Consider the following 19,603-nt stretch of genomic DNA (forward strand, 5'->3'; position numbering starts at 1 on the left):
AATAGTTTCAAATAAATAATTTCAATCATATATAACTATCTGAATTATTTTAAAATAATTATTTTAAAAATTAATAAATTTATCATATATAATGTATTGTGATTTGAAGATGGTTTAAAAATTTTACACTAGTATATAACATTTTTTCTCATATATAATATATCATAATAATTCAAATTAATAATTAATATATTTTTTTAAAAAAGGTAAAAATTTTAAGCCTTAAATAATTTGGGAAAGGTCTTAAGACAATTGTCTAAATGGCCTTGTAGTTATCGCGACCTGCTGCTTATGTACCCTTTTTCTTTTGTTGAGTACTTGCCGACGAGGTTAGCATTAATATTATGGATTTGTATTCCGAAAATTCCGAACAATTGATTTTTGTTCTAACAGATATTAGTTTCACACTATTATATATACATATTCAACAAAAAATTCTATTAGTAGAAGAAAGTTTAACCAACCTTCATTTTTATTAATTACATTTTGTTGGAGTTTAGTATACAAATTTATTTGCTACTTTTAACATATATTACATTTTTTTTCTCATACGTCAGCCAGTTATAGTTTCTATTTATATCGTTAATTACATGATTCTTGATACCATGTGCTGGCTTGAGAAGTAGAAATAAGCTCTGATATGTTGGATACTTTAGTTTTAGAGTCATGGTGAGAGGGTGCATTGGTCCTTGTTATGGTGCCCTCATTCAGAAAGTCCTAGGAATCTTCCTATCAACCCAAGTTGTGAGAAATATGTTTTCTATATATAAACCTTAAGCATGTTGTTAGAACAAATATTATACAATTATTAAATGTAATAATTCAAAGTATAAGTTACATTTCTTAACCAATAAATTAAAAAGCTTTATATGGATTATTTCCATGAAAAATGGCTTCCACTTATTAAAGTTTGTCATTAATTTTTATTTCTTCCATTCCTCTATTTGAGTAGAAGTTGCCTAGCTTCTTTTTTCCAATTGATAAGTAATTTATTCCTTGAAATCTGATTGAGTTTTATGTGAATTACAAATATGATTCTTCCAATCTATGGCATGACTTGAGTTAAGCCTGACTGTAATAGACCAACACAAAAAAAATCATTAACAATAGTAAGTGAATCCTAGTAGTGGAATTTCATTTCAAGTGGCTCCCACCCACCAAACTTTGGTGCATCTGTTGTAAGAAAATAATCATGAAGCTCATCTGATAGGCTTTCACTTTATTCAACAAAGGTTTGACTTTAATCAAGAGAGCTTTCAAAACTAGTACATTATAAGGTTTTGATATCTTTAAAAGGAAAGGAAGTACTAGCTTCCCGCCAAAGAAAGAACAACACAAACCGTATAAGCATCCTCATATTTGGAACCCACAAGAGCTACAAGTGAAAGAAAAGAATAATACTTTTCTCATTTGTTGAAACTAAACAATTATGATGAGACAATGATAGAAGCCTCAAACATCATATTTCTGTTTTGTTACTCATTTAAAAATTCAACAATTTTTTTTTTATTTTAACATCTTGCACCACATTTTTTTAATCCTTGTTCTGTTAAGAAAATATTATAGCAGCAAAATAGATGGACCTGGAATTGGGGCTCAAAATCACTAAAACTAGAGATGACATTGCTTCCATCTCTGAGTATCGATTAGCAAAGGCAGGACCTATCTTTCAATCTAGAGAAACAAGCACTATGTTCATCCTCTCTGCTCATCTTAAAGGTCAGTTTTCATTACCGAATACCACTTAAATTAATTTCTTATTTCTTTTATCTTATGTGCTGCTGCCAATAGTTGTCCATAGTAGACATGCTTTTCTGCATAACGTATAGATTTCTGAGTTTGTAACAGTTTTTGTCTTTTGGGTGCATCACTGTTGTATTTATTCAGACCCCTTTGTATTTGATATGATTGAATAATATGAAAAATTCCATCCCTAAGAGTCTTCTTGTCACATTTTTACATAATTGATTTATTCTTTAGGTAGAGACCACAAAGCTCTCTCTATGAGTATTTAATGTAGTTGCATAGCATAATTAGGACTCAAACTTGAAAAGTAGGAGCAACACAAAAAGAGTTTTGCAGTCCATATTAGTTTTATTTGACTCAGCAGAATTGAGAGGATACCAATGGTCTAGTATATAACTGATGTATTTGTCTGTCTTTTTCTTGCTTTCTTTTATCTTTTATCCTTTATGTAATACATTATGGTAAGTATCTATGCAAACACAGGTTATAAGAGGAATAAAATTAACATCAAGATTAGTGAAGATGGTAGTAAGATATCAATTAGTGGAGAGAAGCCTGTTCAGAATATTTTGATGATGGGATGGTTAATGCATAGGAAAGAGGTTGATGTTGTAGGGTTCAACAAGGTTTTCAAAATTCCTGATGGGGTGAAATTGGACGGGATCAAAGCAAAGTATGATGAGGAGGAATGGACATTGAATATTTTCATGCCAAAATTGGTTAAAGGAATTTGTGGGGTTAGGATTGAAGAGATCAAGGAAGAATCAGAAAAAGGGAGATCAGAACTAGAGAAAAGTGAAGCTGATCAAATTCTTGGTAGTGTTGGAGAGACAAGCCAAAAAGGATCTAAAGAGTCTAACTCTAAAGTTGATGTAATGGAGGACGGTGAAAGTTTCATGGAGAAGAACGAAGGAGGAGTATCTGACAAGATGCTTGATGATGCCAATAGGGAAATAATTAAGGAGAAAATACAGAAAGAAGTAGAAGAGTCTAAGTTGGGAACTGAAGAAGGAAATGGAGAAAGTTCTGGAGAGAAAGGTGGAATGGAAGGATATGAAGGAATGAAGGCATCAGAACTAGAGCAAAATGTTGTTGGAGACACCTCACAGAAAATAGGCGACACAAGCCAAAAGGAAATAGAAGAATCTAAGTTGAGGATTGAGGATGAGGGGGTAAAAGGCATGGGAGGAGAGGTTGGAAAGACAGCTTATGAAGCGGTGAAAACATCAGAAAAGGAGAACAGTGTAGGTGAAGGTATGCCACATAATATTGAAGATACAAGTCATGATAAAGAGTTGGAGGTTCAAGAAATGGAGGACAATGGAGGTTTTGTAGAGGAGGAAAAAGTGGTATCTGAAAAGATGCTTGATGATGCCAATGGAAACAAAATTGGAGAGGTGATCCAGAAACAAATAGAAGAATCCAAGTCGGGAATTAAGGATGGAGATGGAGAAAGTGTGAAAGAAAAGATAGGGAAAGCAGGATACAAAGGAATGAAGACATCAGAAATAGAGCAAAATATTGGTGCACATGTCGCACAAAACATTGGAGATACCAGCCAAGAAGTATCTAAAGAGTTTGATATTGAACAAATGGGGGAAGCTAAAAGGACTGCTGGGAAGATTGAGAGAGAGGAGTCTGGAGATATGCGTGTTGAGGTCAATGTGTCTACCGAGGGAGAGACACTGGAAGAGTCAAAACAAAAACAATTTGGAGAAGAACCTAAGCCTGAAACTGAGGATAGACTAAAAGAAAGTGTTAAAGAAAGTAGTATGGAACTAATGAAGGCACCAAAACTTGATCAAAATATAGATGATCATATTCCTAGCAACATTTGTGGTACAAGCCAAGAATTCAAGAAGTCTAGGATTCAACAAAAGGAGAAAACTAAAAGCATAGAAGAAAATATGGAAGGAAGGGAAACTGGAAGGATGTCTGTTGAAGCCAGTAAGGATAGTCAAAAATGCATATTTGGAGATAGCATGAAAAAAGATATAAAAAAGCCTAAGATCGAAACTAAGGATGGAGATCAAGAACATGATGGGGAAAAGGCTGGTAAGGAAGAATTTGATTCAATGACAATAAGGGAAGTGTTTCCTAAGCAGTTACCAGAAGCTACTAATGAGGAAAACAAAGGGTTGAGTGCTTCAAAAATGCAAGACACTGAAAATGTCAAAGAAGCGATGATCAAAAGAAAATTGAAAGAGATTGATTCTTTTGTGTATAAGAATGAAGGTGAAGGACCTAGAAAGATGCACATGGAAGCCAAAAAAGACTTGACAAAAGATGTCAAAGAAGCAATGGTCAAAAGAGAAGGAAAAGAGATTAAATATGTTGTGGATAACAGTGGAGATGATGAACGCGAAAGAATGCATATCGAAGCAAAGAAAGACTTAACAAAAGAGACAACACAAGAAGGTGAAGATCTCAAAGAGGAAATGGTCAAAAGAGAAGGGAAAGAGATTGATTATTTCTTGGATGTGGATGAAGATAAAAACCCTAGAAGGATGCATATGGAAGCAAACAAAGACTTCACAACAGATACAATGCAAGAAACTAAAGATGTCAAAGAAGTAATGGTCAAAAGAAAAGACAAAGAGATTCAAAATTTTGCAGATGAGGGTGAAGGTGAAAAACCCAAAAGGATGCATATGAAAGCAAAGGACTTAACACAAGGAAGGATGCAAGAAAGTGAAGAAGTCAATGAAGCAATTGACAAAAGAAAAGGCAAAGAGATTCAACATTTTGTGGATAAGGGTAATGGTGAAGAACTCATCAGCATGAAGATAGAAGCTAAACAAGACTTAACAAAAGAGGCAATGCAAGAAAGTGAAGACGTCAAAGAAACAATGTTCAAAAGAGAAGGCAAAGAGATTGACTATTTTTTGGATGAGAATGAAGGTGAAGAACCCAGAAGGATGCATATGAGAGCAAAGAAGGATTTAATAACAGAGACAGTGCAAGATAGTGAAGATGTCAAAGAAGAAATGGTCAAAAGGAATGACAAAGAGAATGAAAATTTTGCAGAAAATGGTGAAGGTGAAGAACCCAGAAGGATGCATATGGAAGTAAAGAAGGACTTAAAAAAAGAGACAGTGCATAAAAGTGAACTTGCCAAAGATATAATGGTCAAAAGAAAAGATAAAGAGATTGATAATTTTGCTGATAAAGGTGAAGGTGAAGAACCCAAAAGGATGTATATCGAAGCAAATAAGGACTTAGCAAAAGAGATTATGAAAAAAGGTGATGTCAAAGAATTAACAGTCAAAAGAAAAGATAAAGAGTTTGATAATTTTGTTGATAAGGGTGAAGGTGAAGAACCCAAAAGGATTCTTATGGAAACAAAGAACTTAAAAAAAGAGACAATGCAAGAAAGTGAAGATGTCAAAGAAGAAATTGCCAAAAGGAAAGACAAAGATATTGAGTATTCTGTGAATAAGGGAAAAGGTGAAGAACCCAAAAGGATGATGGATGTGGAAGCAAAGAATGACCTTACCATAGAAGCAATGAAAGAAGCTAAAGATGTCACAGAAGTAATGGTCAAAAGAAAAGACAAAGAGATTAAGAATTTTGTAGATAAAAGTGAAGGTAAAGAACCCAAAAGAATGCATATGGAAGCAAAGGAGCACTTAGCAAAAGAGACAATGCAAGAAAATAAAGATGTCAAAGAAGCAATGTTCAAAGAAAAAGGCAAAGAGACTGAATATTTTGTTATTAAGGGTGAAGGAGAAGAACCCAAAAGGATGCATATGAAAGCAAAGAAGGACTTAACAACAAATACAATGCAAGAAAGTGAATATGTTAAAGAAGCAATGGGCAAAAGAAAATGTGAAGAAGAGATTGACTATTTTTTTAATGAGGGTGAAGGTGAAGAACCCAACAGGATGCATATGGAGGCAAAGGACATAACAACAGAGATAATGCAAGAAAGTGAAGATATCAAAGAAGCAACCATTAAAAGAAAAGGCAAAGAGACTGAATATTTTGTGGGTCAGGGTGAAGGTAAAGAACCTAAAAGGATTCATACGGAAGCAAAAAAAGACTTCACAAAAAAGACAATGCAAGAAGTTGAATATGATAGTGAAGCAATGGTCAAAAGAAAAGGAAAAGAAATTGATTATTTTGTGAATAAGAGCGAAGGTGAAGAACTCAAAAGGACGCATATGGAAGCAAAGAAAGACATAGCAAAAGAAACAATGCAAGAGGAAATTGAAAAGATTAAGAATGGAATTAAGGATAGTGATCAACAAAATGTACTGGAGAAAACTGGTAAAGGAAAATTTGAAGTACCAACTGAAGAGTTGCCCAAGCTAATTGGGAGGCCAGATGGAAGTAGAGGACTCAAGGTTGCAAATATGGAAGAACAAAAGGAGATGATCAAAGAAGAAATGGTTGAAACCAAAAGTTCAATGGAAAAAGTGAAAGGAGAAAAGTCCAACACAACAAGCAAGGTTACTGAGAAAAACATGGCAACTGAGATCATACAGAAGGAAACTGAGGAGTCCAACATTGAAAGAATGTCTAGAGATGGACCATATGTACCAAACAATATGGTCAAAGTAGTATTTGAAGTGTTGGGGACTTTCCAGGCAAAGCTTCCCAAGCAGGTGATTGAAGCAATTTCCCAAAATAAAAAAGAAAAAAATGAATATGTTATTGTGAAATTGAAAGGAGAAGGATCTATAAAGATGCATGTTGAACCAAATGACGCTTTTGATGAGGATGAAATTGAGGACATAAATCAGAAAGAAATCGGAAAGCCAAAACTCAAGTCTAGTGACCAAATAAGCGAGACAGATGATGTTGATGTTGGGGTATTTGATGGAAGCAAAAGACCAAAGTTTCCAAAGATGGGGGAAACAAAAGATGTCAAAGAAGACAGTGCAAAAATTGAGGAGTCAGTGGAGAAAGTAAATGAAGACAAATATGAGAAAATACAAGTTGAAGAAAAAGGGGGTATGAGAAAAGACACAACAGGGGAGTCTACTCAGACAGAAAGAGAAGGTTCTAAGATCCAAACAATGGAAAAAGATCAACATTGTTTACAAGAAACAATTAGTAAAGGAATATTTGAAGCAAGCACGGCTGCAAAAGAAGAGTTTCCTGTGATAACGGTGGATTCACTAGCTGATAAAAGAAAGGGACTAAAAGGAAAAAAGATAGATGAAGCAAAAGTTGCCAAAGAAGAGTTAGTCAAGCAAACAAGTGAGGAAAAGAAAATAATTATCAAAGAAAAGGGTTCTAGAATTGAACAATTTGTGAAGAAAGTACAAGGAGAGAAATATGAAATGATACAAGCTGAAGCAAAAGAAGGTTTGAGGAAAGATATAACTAAGGGAAAAGATCAACAAGGTTTGCAAGAAGGGACAAGTAGAGGAAGATATGAAGCAAACACAACAAGAGAAAAAACTTTGAAGCCAGAAATTCCTCTAGAAAAACAAATAAAGAAAGGAGAACCAATCACAAGAAAAGATGAGTTTGCCAAAGGACAAAAATTCAGGGAGACAATACAAGAGGAAATTGAAGGGCATAAGGATAAAATTGATGTCAGTGATCAACATGTGCAAAGAGATGTCGTCAAAGGAGTTGGAAAAGTAGACACTATAGGAAAGGAGATGATCAAAAAAGAATATGTAGCACATCTTGGCCCAGTAGCTAAAAGGATGGAAACAAAAAAAGACTTGAAAGCAACTCCTGAAAAAGAGAAATACACAATAGCTCAAAATGTTAAAGATGAAAAGCCAAGGATATATGAAGAAAATATAAAAGTTGATGTTGAAAAGGTGGATAAGAAAGGATATCAAACAAAAGTTGTAGAAGAAGGGATGTTAAAAGGGGAACACAAAGCAGAAGTAGTTCTTGAGATAAAAACGGAAAGGCCAAAGGTTGCAAAGAGAGAAGAAACTAAAGAGGCTTCCAAACTACCATTCAAAAGAGAGATGGGAAAAACAATTCAAAGTGCAGAAGATAGGAGGCCTAAAACAGGAGAAATAACTTCAGAGTTTGAAAAGGTTATTGAATTCAAACAAGCTGTAGAAAAAATGCATGAAAGTCACAACGGAGAACATCAAAGAGACTCAAAAGAAGTCACACCTAAAAAGGAGGTGAAACCTCCAACAATAACTCCAGAGCAAGGAGTTGAAAAGTCAAAGAAGGAAGATGTGTCACCTATGCCTATGGCAATCCAAAGAAAAGAACCTCATGAATTATCATTGCCAAGCAAGGACTACGAAATTCCAAAGATAGAGGGAGTACAACAAGAAAAGGAGGGGAAAAGATTCACTCATGCACTAGAAGCATTCACTTTTAAAAAAGAAGAAAAAGAACTTGCGCAAATTTCGGGTACACATTCAAAAGCAAAAGGTGAGATTGACGAGCCACAAGTAAATCAACTGCCATCTCCATCTATAGAAATGTGGAGCAAAGAGTCGCGTGAATTAGAAAAGAATGGTATAAAAGAGGATGACTCAAAGGCTAAAAGTTTAGTGAATATGCAAGAAGGAAAAAAATCTATTCATTCTTCAGAGGGTACTACAACATCAGAAGTAGTTGCAGATGAAGCGGCTAAACCCTCAAAATTTTCAAGTTCATCTTCCACTCAACCATTTGAAGTTGAAGGCAAGGATAAGATAGATGCTAGTAGTGACGAAGAATCTCAAGTTTCCAACAGGGACCCTGAAATAGATGGTCAAGAATCAACCAAAAGTGAAACAGACGAAGAAGTTGAACAAAGAGAAACACTTCAGCCAGAGTCCCCTGAAGATCAACAATGCATAAACAAAGATCAAGAAGAAAGCCATGAAACACATGAAATTGAAGAAAAGGTTTATGAGCAAGTAGATGAATTCGATCAAGAACACTCTCAACTGTTAGAGGAGCAAAAAGAATGTGAGGAGGAAGCCACTGAAGGGAAGAAGAACGGCCAAAAAGGATCAAAGAAACTGTTTGTTTCGATTATCATAGCCGGATCAGGCCTTCTTGCTTCTGGAATATTTCTCTTTATTCGACATAGAAGAGCCAGAAAAGGGTAAAAAAATGTGTTCGTTAATCTTGTTTTTCCTTTTTTGCTATGAAGAAAATCTTATGCAGTGTGTCTGTTTTGCTTGCAGTGGTAAGTGATACTCAAAGTGAGCAGAAATTCACATTATTGATCGCTTTTGAACTCAAGGAAATTGAATGGAAAAGTGCATGAAGTGGGTTGTTCATTCTATACATAGCAACATCTTTGTTCTTTTGGTAAGCACAATGGTCTGCATGACTTGGATCTTCTCATGTTTCAGGCTATGAAAAAGAAAAATATATTGGCATGATTAATCGTCAACCTTACGCAATTAATAGTGGTTCATATATTGCCAATTAATTTTTTAAATTTTTTTTTCTTCATTCCTGTAATTGATAACTATTTTTATGTTGGCAACATATTAATTCATAGCACTGATCATTTTAAAAATCCTGGCAATGGAGTTTTACCAGGAATTTTGCTTCCGTGTGAGAGTGAGGAGGATGTGTTCACTTTTGATGAAGGAGCTTTTCGTGCCCAAATGGAGGCTTGTACCTGGTAACTATTTTGTTCCACAAATTTATTTGTGCTTACTAGTGTCTTGTCTGTTTTGGGGATATTTTTTATCCTTTTAAAAACCATTTCTAGTGCATCAAAATTTACTTTTGATAATAATATTTATATTCTTTCGTTTTGTATGATCTGATAGAGCTTTATAGAGCCTATCCCTATATACATGTGCTTCAGCATTAGGCTTTGTGTCTATGCAAACATAAATGTTGAGTCATCACTCATTTGGGCAACCTGGTGTTTTCACAGCTTAAAGCAACATATTGCTTTGAAGCATGTATGCTTATTTTATGTGTTGTAAATATATGGTTAGATTTATGGTCTTATCCTTACTGCATTTGTCCTGTAGGTGGTAAAGATAATGGTACTATAGTGGTGTAAAGAACAATGCACTTGATGATTTTTTCATCTTTTGAATCTTTTATTACTTGTTTAGTGAAATGAAATATGAAATGTCTGATGATGCATCTGGATTAATATATATATTTTCATAGGCTATTAATCTGTTTATGTGCGTGTTCAGAAAACAAGCAGTGGTGATGAATTACTGGCCGGAATAGCATTTGGTCTATATGCTGCTTCTATGCTCAACCAGACTTTCATTTGTGATGTATCATATGTGAATAAATTACTTGAATTATTTTGTAAAATTAGGTTAAATCAGTTTTCTGTTAACATCAAATTTCTATTACTGCCATCAATATTTTTATTACTCTTTAAATTTTTCTTTTTCTTTTTGAAAGAAACTGTACTGCTGGAAATTTATTGTTCCATATTGTTCATTGACTTCATTCTACATCTTGTTTCGTGTTAATTAGAAGGAATGAGAGGTCATTCATTGTTATGTATGCCATAATTGAACTTCAAAACATTGCAATTGCAGCAAATTCAATACTAGACCCCCTGATAGAGATACATGCCATTGTTCTTTGGACATAATTAGATTCCGACATCCTTGAAGTTGGAAATGGAAGCATGATGACCTAGGGAAGAATATCGTGCCCCTGCTTCAGCAAAACAAATGTCAAATTTCTCAAGCACTTCTTTATAGAAAGGTACGGTGGCAGGTGTGGACAAGTCCTCTCAGTAATTTTTATTTTTTTTTATGAACAAATGTTAATGATTAATTTGTTAATTTTTATTAGCAGGAAGAATCCAACCCATAATTTTCTTTTTCTTTTCCTTTTTTCATAAGCACCCAATCAATCGTATATCTCCATTAAGTCCTCTCAGGAATAACATGGTATAGCAATAGCCTTATGGAATACAAATTCATCAAATGCAACAATATTGGGGAGGATTAGTTAATCATAAACAGAAGCTGTATTGGAAACAGGATACTTGGCTTTTGTTGAATTTGGAGCTTCATTGCTATCGGCATGCAAATGCAAAGGGATGGTCCTAATGAAATGAAAGTAAAGTACCTTAGCTAGTTAGCTACTACATCGGAAGTAGATGGTCAAATGTATCAGTGTTTATGAAGTGGAACTTTTACTTGTGAGGATTGGTTTGCTATGCCTATTATATCTTAAGATTGTACTAGAACCAGAACATGGTCATAACCAACTAATCACACTACCTGTAATAGATGTCATGTCACTATTAGCAATTCAGATGAATAAGCACCGTTTATACTTATATTAACTTGTTCATAATTTAATATAGGCTTTCAATGCAATAATGAAAAAAGTGAGTTATTAAAAATGTTTAATTATTCATTCCTCCTCATAATTTTATTATTAATATCTTTTTAGTTCTTATAGTTTGAAACTAATTATATTAGTCTCTATTGCTTATATTTTAATTCTCTTTTAGTTTTTATAATTTATATTTTAATTCTTTTTTAGTCTCAGTTTAAAAGTGATTTTTTTAGTGCTTATAATTTCTATTTTAATTCTCTTTTAATTTTTATAGTTTAAAAATGGTATTTTTAGTCTCTATATTTTATATTTTAATTCAATGTTAGTCCTTAGTATTAAAATATGAGTAATATTGTCAATTATAATTAATTATAAAAATATTAGCAAGTAATTCATAACTAATTTATCACAAGATAATTCATAATAAAAAAATAATTGATAATTTATAACAAATTTGTAACTAATTATTTTTATATATTTTTTCAGTAAAGATTAAAATATAATTAAAATATAAATTATAAAGACTGAAAAAATCACTTTCAAATTATAGGGACTAAAAAAAATTAAAATATAAATTATAAGTGTTAAAAATATCACTTTTAAATTATAAAGACTAAAAAAAATTAAAAATAAATTATAAGGACTAAAAAAATCACTTTCAAATTATAAAAATTATAAAAATATAAATAATGAAACTATAAAAATCAAATGATTAATTTAATCTTAAAAATATAAGTCATGTACAAGATTAAGAATTATTAATGTTTTTAAATAAAAGCTGAGATACCATAAAAATGGTGTGGGATTGACATGTGACACGGTCTGATGGAGGGATGGAGCTACGTGAGTATTTTTAAAATTAATCGATATGTCATATAACATGTCAAAATTTAATTAATAAAATATACCGACATTATAAAATAATTTACATTTTCATTTAATATTAAAATTAATGACATTTTCAATAATTTTTTAAAAGTTATTTGAAAGAGGAAAAAAAATACACTCATTATAGAGTAAAATCGCGGAGTGATTTATTGAACATTATATTTTATCAGTTTTACGACATTAATTACTGCTGAAAATTTTAGAGACCACCACAATCTGTGGCAGAAGAAGTGTGATGTTTACCTGAAAACACGAATTCCAATGGCACTACAAAAGAAGATACTATTGACTATTGAGTATTGACTTGATGAAGAAGTCATACGTTGATCAAATCCAAGAACAAATGTCATGAGTCATCTCGCAAAGAAAATCAATCCCACTTTTACTTTTTTACATTTTCTCCTTTCCTTTTTTACTTTTTTAATCAATTCTTTTTTTTTTCCTTTCTTCCTAAATCATCTTCTTAGTAATCTAATCGTCTATTTACTCTTATAAAATATATTTTTATTCGTAAAAGTTGAGTTGTTAACCTCTTTATTCAATCACTTTTAGGACATAAGTAGTGGGAAAAAATTGTGGAGAGTAAAGGCCACAACATTTGGCAGAACAACAATTGTGATTTTACGTTAGCTACCTGAAAGGACAAATTCCAATAGCGCAACAAAATATATTATTGACTTGTGATGAATAAGTCACACCTTGACCAGATCCAACAAATAATAATGTCATCTTAGATAGCAAAGAAATTCAATTGTAGATGATGTTTGACCAAGTCAATGTCAAAGCACTTTTATTAGCTTTGACTGGAAACTCAATCTCATAACAGATTCATCGAACTCAGTCTCGTGACACATTCATCTCTAGCACAACCCTGCGCAGTTGCAGTCACATCTAATAATTATAAAATAGCGAATCATCATCATAACCAGGGAACAAAGATCCAAATAAGACAAATAAATACTTTAATTATTTATTAGTATATTATTAGTAAATTGGCTTCAGGGACTTTTATTTTGTTTAGTAATTGAGTTTGATGAAGCATTTATACTAAAACTTGTAGTCCAAAATGCAGCACCAGAATCCTTATTTGAACCTATTTTCTCAACTCAAATTGTGTTGCTAATACTTCATCAGCGATATCTTGATTAACCTGGGTGAAAATTAAACAAGCCCTTTAGAACACTCTACTATGACCAAATACATTTGCACCAAATTACAGATAACATCATCTGATGCAGTTGTAATATATTACATTTATAATAGTGTCTATCTCCATCGCGTACCAATTACAGAATGATTATTATTAATAATCGTAACAACACGGCTCATATTAGAACATTTATAATCGGGACAGCATCTAGTCACAACACCAGTTTGTTCTATTTTTCTTTAAGACCAAATATTTGAAACATTTTATCATTCCAAACATTACTACCTCAACAAACCCCCAAACACTCACCTTTACCTCTTCGTGAACTCAAATGTCATCTACCTCTTCATACTATTCTCCTCTATATAAGCTCTTTGTTTCTCTTCAAATTTGATGTTTACCAGCATTTTGTATGCTTGGTTGCTCTTTTTTGGGTTATTGAAATTGAAGATCTAAAAATATATGGATTGGCATTTCACACATTCTCACAATCAGTGAATCAGAATTGTTAGATGAAAATAGGACAATTCATATTGTATCTTAGTAACTTAGACTTGAAACAGTTCTTATTGGCTAAAACACATTCGAAATTTGAATCATCTAATCTTCACCTAACATTTCTGTTTTGCTAACAATATAAGTACGTGAAATCGCTGACTGCAACAAATTTGAATCTTCTAAACAGAAGTGGATAGATAGACATGTCATAACAACATAAAAGCTCAAGTCAAGTACATTCAATTTGAGGGAACAAACTCAACCCACCTCATTTTTCATTTACAATAGGTTCAATAGATTGCTTAAACAAAGCCAAACTTCTTTTGCATAGAGTTACAGCTTTCACTTTTGGGTTATTATAATTACAATAATAGAATTTGCTTACAATTTATGTAAACAACTAAACATTTAAAAAAAAAAAGAAAGAAAAGGCCTTGTTACAATGATTGCTATCTGAAGGCAAAGGCTGCAATCGCAGCAACCACAAGTTTGCAAGTACAGGATCTACTTAAGGAAAATGTATCATTACACATACTCGCGATCAGAATCAACTACAATGAGGATGCAGCAATGCAGCAAAACACTGAGAAAACTGATTATACAATAAGCCACATCACAACACAAAAAAGAGAAAAAGAAAACACAGACCACAAAGGTCCACTTCAAATTATCCTAAACTCTATACATTATTTTGTGCTTCATACTTCATACATACAAGAATCCTCCCCTTTATATACCATACTATTATCATGATCCTCAACTTAAATCACCATATCCTCTTACCACTCCCTGGTTATCCTCCTAGTCAACTTTAGGTCATTCTCAAATCGAACTTATCTAAGAAAGCAAAATCAGGCTACGATCTCAAATGGCAAATGTTAAGCATCAACAAACAAACAATAGTTTTTTATTTTTATTTTTTACCCTCTACCATGAGAGTCAAGCCCCTCGGTTCTGCCGCGCACAATTCTATGGAACACCTCCCTCACTTGGCGTTCAAGAGGGTCCAATCCATCTTTCAAGGCTTCACAAACCTTTGAAACATCTTGCACTCTCTGTCTGACCTCTTCTCCCTTCTCCTCACTCAAAGGAAACTGCACAGAATCAGCCAAATCATTGATCACCCTAGCACACTTCTCAATCTGGTGAATCTCCTTCAGCAAGCCACAGGTGTTCTTTCTCTCCCTCTTCTTGGACTCCTCCAAGATCCGGTCGTGCAGCGCCACCACCGGAGCCGCCCATGGGAGCTGCCTTGGCAACGAGAAATGGAGCCCCAGCCCACGGTCCTGGCAGGGAATCGCAGCCACAAGGGCCCACATCACAAACACCAGAACACAACTCATTGTATAAATAGGCAATGCAAGGCCATTAGTGGCAACGATATCATTAGCCTTAGGTGGGGACAAGTTGTTCCCAAGTGCTTGAAGCTGCCTAGCAGCAGACCAATTCCTTGACACACTCCAAGAAAGTGACCTAAAATGACCAAAGGAATTATTGTGGTGATGATCCTTTGAAGCATTGTTTCTACCAAATGACCTGTTCCTATGTGCTATAGAGCCACTGGAGCTGGTGTCCTTGTCATCAAGCATCCCAATGGCCAAATCGACCAGCGCCTTCTTGGCGCGGCGAAATTGGCCCTCACCAATGCTCCTCTTTTGATCCAAAGCGCAGAGAACAATCTCCAACAGCTTCTGCCACTGCCTAATCTGTTCAACCCCATCACGGATTGCGTTGCACACATCAAGCGCCTTCACATTACGCTCGAAAAACTCGCCCACCATGCGATCCAAGGGAGGGTGCTTCATCACCTGAGCCCTGTGGTTGTGGAGAATCACCCTGAACTCCTCTTGGCAACACAGGAACGAATCTAGCAGCTTCCTAACCCATGAAAGAGAGAGCAATTCACCACTTTCAGCCAAAGATAGCTCCAGGAATCGCTCTGTCACATGCTTCTGAAACAAATCAAGCTCTTGCTCCATGCTTGAACCCTCCATGGAGTGAACCTGAACCCCACGAAGATTCAGAACAGAACCTTGAAATTCTGCTGTAGTACGCATTATTCTCACACAAAGGTTTTAAATTGCGGTTGTTGCAGTTGTGGTTTCGTCACGATCCTTTGATATTACAGCGGATGCAACCACAATTGAAGTTGTGGTAACTCCCAAAACCTTAGAAGTTGAGGCCAAAATCACGATCACAGACCCAGTTGCGAAAACTGAAAAATTGAACCCAAAAGTTTGGGACTTTCTCTCCAAATTGGAAGCTTGTGTTAGAGACCCATTCCAAGAATTTGGAATTGAACTTCCCAGGAACGAAAAATCCACTTCAAAAGGGGAAGTGCAGAGCTTCGAATTGGGGAAATCCAGAAACGAAATCCGAATTGGGTTGGGACCCACTTGGGAATTGGAGAGTTGATTGAGAATGTGGGAAAAAGTTAGAAACTTGAGAGAGGAATGAGACAAGACTCAAGAGGGAGTGAAGGGAAGAAGAGAGGAAATGGGGATTGTGAGGAATAGAACTCTGAAGAGAGGGTATATATATTGGGGATAACTGGAATTTGGACCGCGTTGTAGGGTTGTTGGAAAATGAATAAAAAAAAAACGGAAAAAGCTTAAAATAAAATATGTGTTAAAAGTTATTTCCATAGGGGGAAGTGAAAAATCGCTTAACTTTGATCCTTGGTGGTTAGTGAAAATTAAGGTAAGCTTCGAGACGCACCTTCACACGTTTGGAACACGGTGGCAAGAGTTAGTACAAAAAAAAAAAAACTATACTCGGGGTGATTGATTGGTTCAATTCAACATCCTCAAAGTGTGCTAACTTTTAACACCTTCCAAAATGAAATTTTTTATCACTTTCTTAAGATCAAGAGCATATATATTTATTAACGTAACTTATTTCTTTTTTTTATTTTATCAAACATAATTAATTATTGAAAATAATTTAAGTTTCACATCAGTTAAAAATAATCTCACATTAAAATATATAAGCGAAAGATAACTCTCATCCATTATTTAACATTATCTTAAAGTACTTTTTGTACAATGGATCCACTTTTTCACAAGATTTGGTTGCTTGTATCAGTATTATTAGAGTAAGATTAACACGGGTATCATCCCATTTACATCGATTATTATATATATATAAAAAGAAGAAGTTAGTAACACGAGGAGATCCCATTTCTTGCAGAAGAAACACTGCGTATCTGTAAGAAAATGAGAGAGAAAAATATTGAGAACCAGTGAGAGTAAAGTAAAAGTGGCCTAAGCACCAATTATTGGACTAATTTGCATGCACTTTAGTAGTGATCCTTCAAAAATACCGTTGCTTAAAATACATAATTAAAATAAGAACCTGCTGGTAAAAATAATATGAAAATCTTGATATTATATAAGATTGTCTGTCTTTACATGTTTATAGTTTGATAAAAAAAATAATTAAAAATGAAAAAAAATAGTTAAAAGTTATTACGTTTGTTTATTACTTGATGAGTTAATTAATAAATGTAAAATGATATAAAATTTGTATTTAGAGAAATTAAATACTTTTATGATTAAAAGAAGCAGTGTAATAATTTAAATAAATAATGTAATATTAAAAAGGATTAAATAAGAAATTTTATAAAAAAATACTAAGGATATAACCAAAAAAATTATAAGTTTAAACGTTGTTTTATGTAGTGTTTGAAAAAGGTAAAATATTTAACGAGATAAGTATAGCCAAAAAAATTTAATGAGACAAACTCATTTATTTAATAATCTTGTTTTAATTAAATAAACTTGTAAAGCCGTCAAATAAATTATATGTTCATTAATATAACTATCTAAATCTAAATACACTTTTTCTCTTTTAATGGTTACTTTTTTTTATAACATATTCAAATAAATTAATGGAAATGTGTTTATAATATTTCTTTTGTAAGAATTTCTTAATCAATGTGTTATAGACATCTATTATTATTCTATTAAACTAAATAGAAAATTATTTATATTAAATTTAAACTAAATAGTCACTAAAAATCAGTACTTTTAAAAACGTAAATGATTTTATTGTATAAATAATATATTATTAATTTAAATTTCTTATGTTAATGTAAATTGATTTGCTTCAAGATCTGGAGATTTGAAAATTATTTTTACTTTTTTATGGTATTTTGGAGGGAAACTTATTAGATGCCTTGTATTGGGAAAGTGGACGAGAAGAAAGATAATTAAATAGGAGATTTGCATTGTAAAAATTTAAATGAGTATACTCATAATAATTTAAGTCTTACAATTTAATTAATTAAACTGAATTAAAGAATGTAAAAAGATTTTAAACTCCAATTATATATGCTTTAAAAAGAAAAGGAAAATAGAATTAAAAAAGTGACGAAACAATTTTTTTATTACGTAGGTGATTACGTAACAAAAATCTTGGTATAAATTGATTTATATTTAAAATAGAGAAGTTCCGATAAGATTAATTCTTTACTTCATAAATGCGTGGTTCAAAAATCGCATTCATTTATTTAATGAAAAAAAAGGGATACGACCCACACACCATCATTAGGTAACGCCATAATGTTTCTTGGTCAATAATCCAGTGTTATTTTCTATCTTTTTTTTCGATGCATACCATTATTTTCTTTCCAATGATATGATATTTTCAATTTCGTTACATGAACATTATGGTATGGATGTAAAATATTTATTAGTTTTGTTGAAGATAAATTTAAGCACGATAACCTATATATTAATATTTTTACGTTTCAGTGTGGAGGTTATCGTTTAATTTATATTACTCAATAAGTAAAAAGGAGATAAAGAAAATAAAGTTGAAAGAAAAATATATATAAAAAAAGAGGTAGATATAGTATTATATTTACTTTTAAAAAATATTTATGCAAATAAGTATAAGATTTTTTTATGTAAAACAAAGTTAAAAAATGTTGCATATTCATATCCTTACATAAGATAACAAATTACATCATATATTTATCAAAAAAAATATTAAATTAGATAAATAATAAATATTCCCAAAACACTTAGATAACAAATTACATCATATCTTTATCATAAAAAATTAAATTAAATTAAAAAAATAATAAATATATTCCTATAATACGAATATTTTTTTCATCATATATACTAGTATGAAATATTTATTGATTTTGATATTGAACAATTTTTACTGAAAATTTTAATTGACTGTTTTTAATGAATTCTCTTTTTTAACATGAGATTGAAGCTCTTGATTTCACTCAATGACATAAAACATTTTTAGAATATTTTTTGAGTTGAGAGCATTTGAACTCTAATTTTCCACCTTTCTTTCTCCATTCATCATTTTCTAACTATTAGATAAATCTTATATACATGTTATTAGAACATTGATATTTATAACACTTAATTCTTTCATTTGAATATAAAAAAACAAAAGAACATGTTAAATAATGGTATAGTAATATTATAAAGATGAAAGAAAAAATAGAGAAAGTCACCAAGCAAAGATGATAGGTGAGATTCCATTATTAAGATAGTGTGTGCACACTCCTCATAAACTAAACTAGAGTTGTGTTGTGGATGAGCATAGTGATGAAATGTGAAGAGTGTCTCACGTGATGGTGGCAATATGGGGCATTTGTGTTGAGAAGTTGGGGAACTTGGGTGCATGGCTCACCACGTGGAGGAGTGGGTCACGTGGTTAAATGTCACAGTCCGGTGAGTGAATACACTCTACGTTGGCGCGTGTCAAGGACGACTTGTTCTAGAAAAAGAATACGAAGCGGAATGACGATGACGTGTGATGTTCTTATTCCTTGATGACTAAGTTATTGTCCTTCACACTTGTCTTATTTGATATACAATCAATGCATTTTATGTTGCAAACTATTTTCTTACTATAAAGACAAGAGACACAAACAAATGTTTGGCTTAATACGTCTCTTACTGCACTAGTCCACCAGTTTTTGTGTGGATTTATACACTTTTCAATACGATTAGTAAATAATATTTGGATTTTTTAGGGTAAGATTTTGATATTTTTTAGTGTTATTTAAAATATTTTAAGGTTATATTTCATAAAATTAGTTATTAAAATAAATAAAATATAAATAATATTTTTTTATTC

The 19,603-nt window shown here is 32.6% G+C and overlaps 2 protein-coding genes across 10 annotated transcripts; one reads left to right on the plus strand and one right to left on the minus strand.

Moving 5' to 3' along the window:
- The first annotated feature begins 1,407 nt into the window (after positions 1-1,407).
- LOC100806444 (centromere-associated protein E) lies at positions 1,408-10,961 on the plus strand. 9 transcript variants are annotated; one of them, XM_006574737.4, is made up of 6 exons: positions 1,408-1,719; positions 2,230-8,773; positions 8,856-8,982; positions 9,211-9,304; positions 10,200-10,371; positions 10,462-10,961. In XM_006574737.4, the coding sequence occupies exons 1-3, from the start codon at positions 1,578-1,580 to the stop codon at positions 8,863-8,865; spliced, it is 6,696 nt and encodes a 2,231-aa protein (XP_006574800.1). In that variant the 5' UTR covers positions 1,408-1,577; the 3' UTR covers positions 8,866-8,982; positions 9,211-9,304; positions 10,200-10,371; positions 10,462-10,961. The 9 variants fall into 9 exon arrangements, with proteins under 9 accessions (XP_006574800.1, XP_006574799.1, XP_014621256.1 ...); XM_006574736.4 differs by having other exon boundaries at positions 10,465-10,961; XM_014765770.3 differs by having other exon boundaries at positions 10,260-10,371; positions 10,465-10,961.
- Positions 10,962-13,926: 2,965 nt separating this feature from the next.
- Positions 13,927-16,046, minus strand: LOC100806977 (protein ROH1). The gene has a single exon (XM_003519937.5). The coding sequence runs from the start codon at positions 15,547-15,549 to the stop codon at positions 14,413-14,415; it is 1,137 nt and encodes a 378-aa protein (XP_003519985.1). The 5' UTR covers positions 15,550-16,046; the 3' UTR covers positions 13,927-14,412.
- Between the last annotated feature and the right edge of the window lie 3,557 nt (positions 16,047-19,603).

Source organism: Glycine max, chromosome 2 (genome assembly GCF_000004515.6).
Source record: "Glycine max cultivar Williams 82 chromosome 2, Glycine_max_v4.0, whole genome shotgun sequence".
NCBI classification, from domain to species: Eukaryota; Viridiplantae; Streptophyta; class Magnoliopsida; order Fabales; family Fabaceae; genus Glycine; species Glycine max.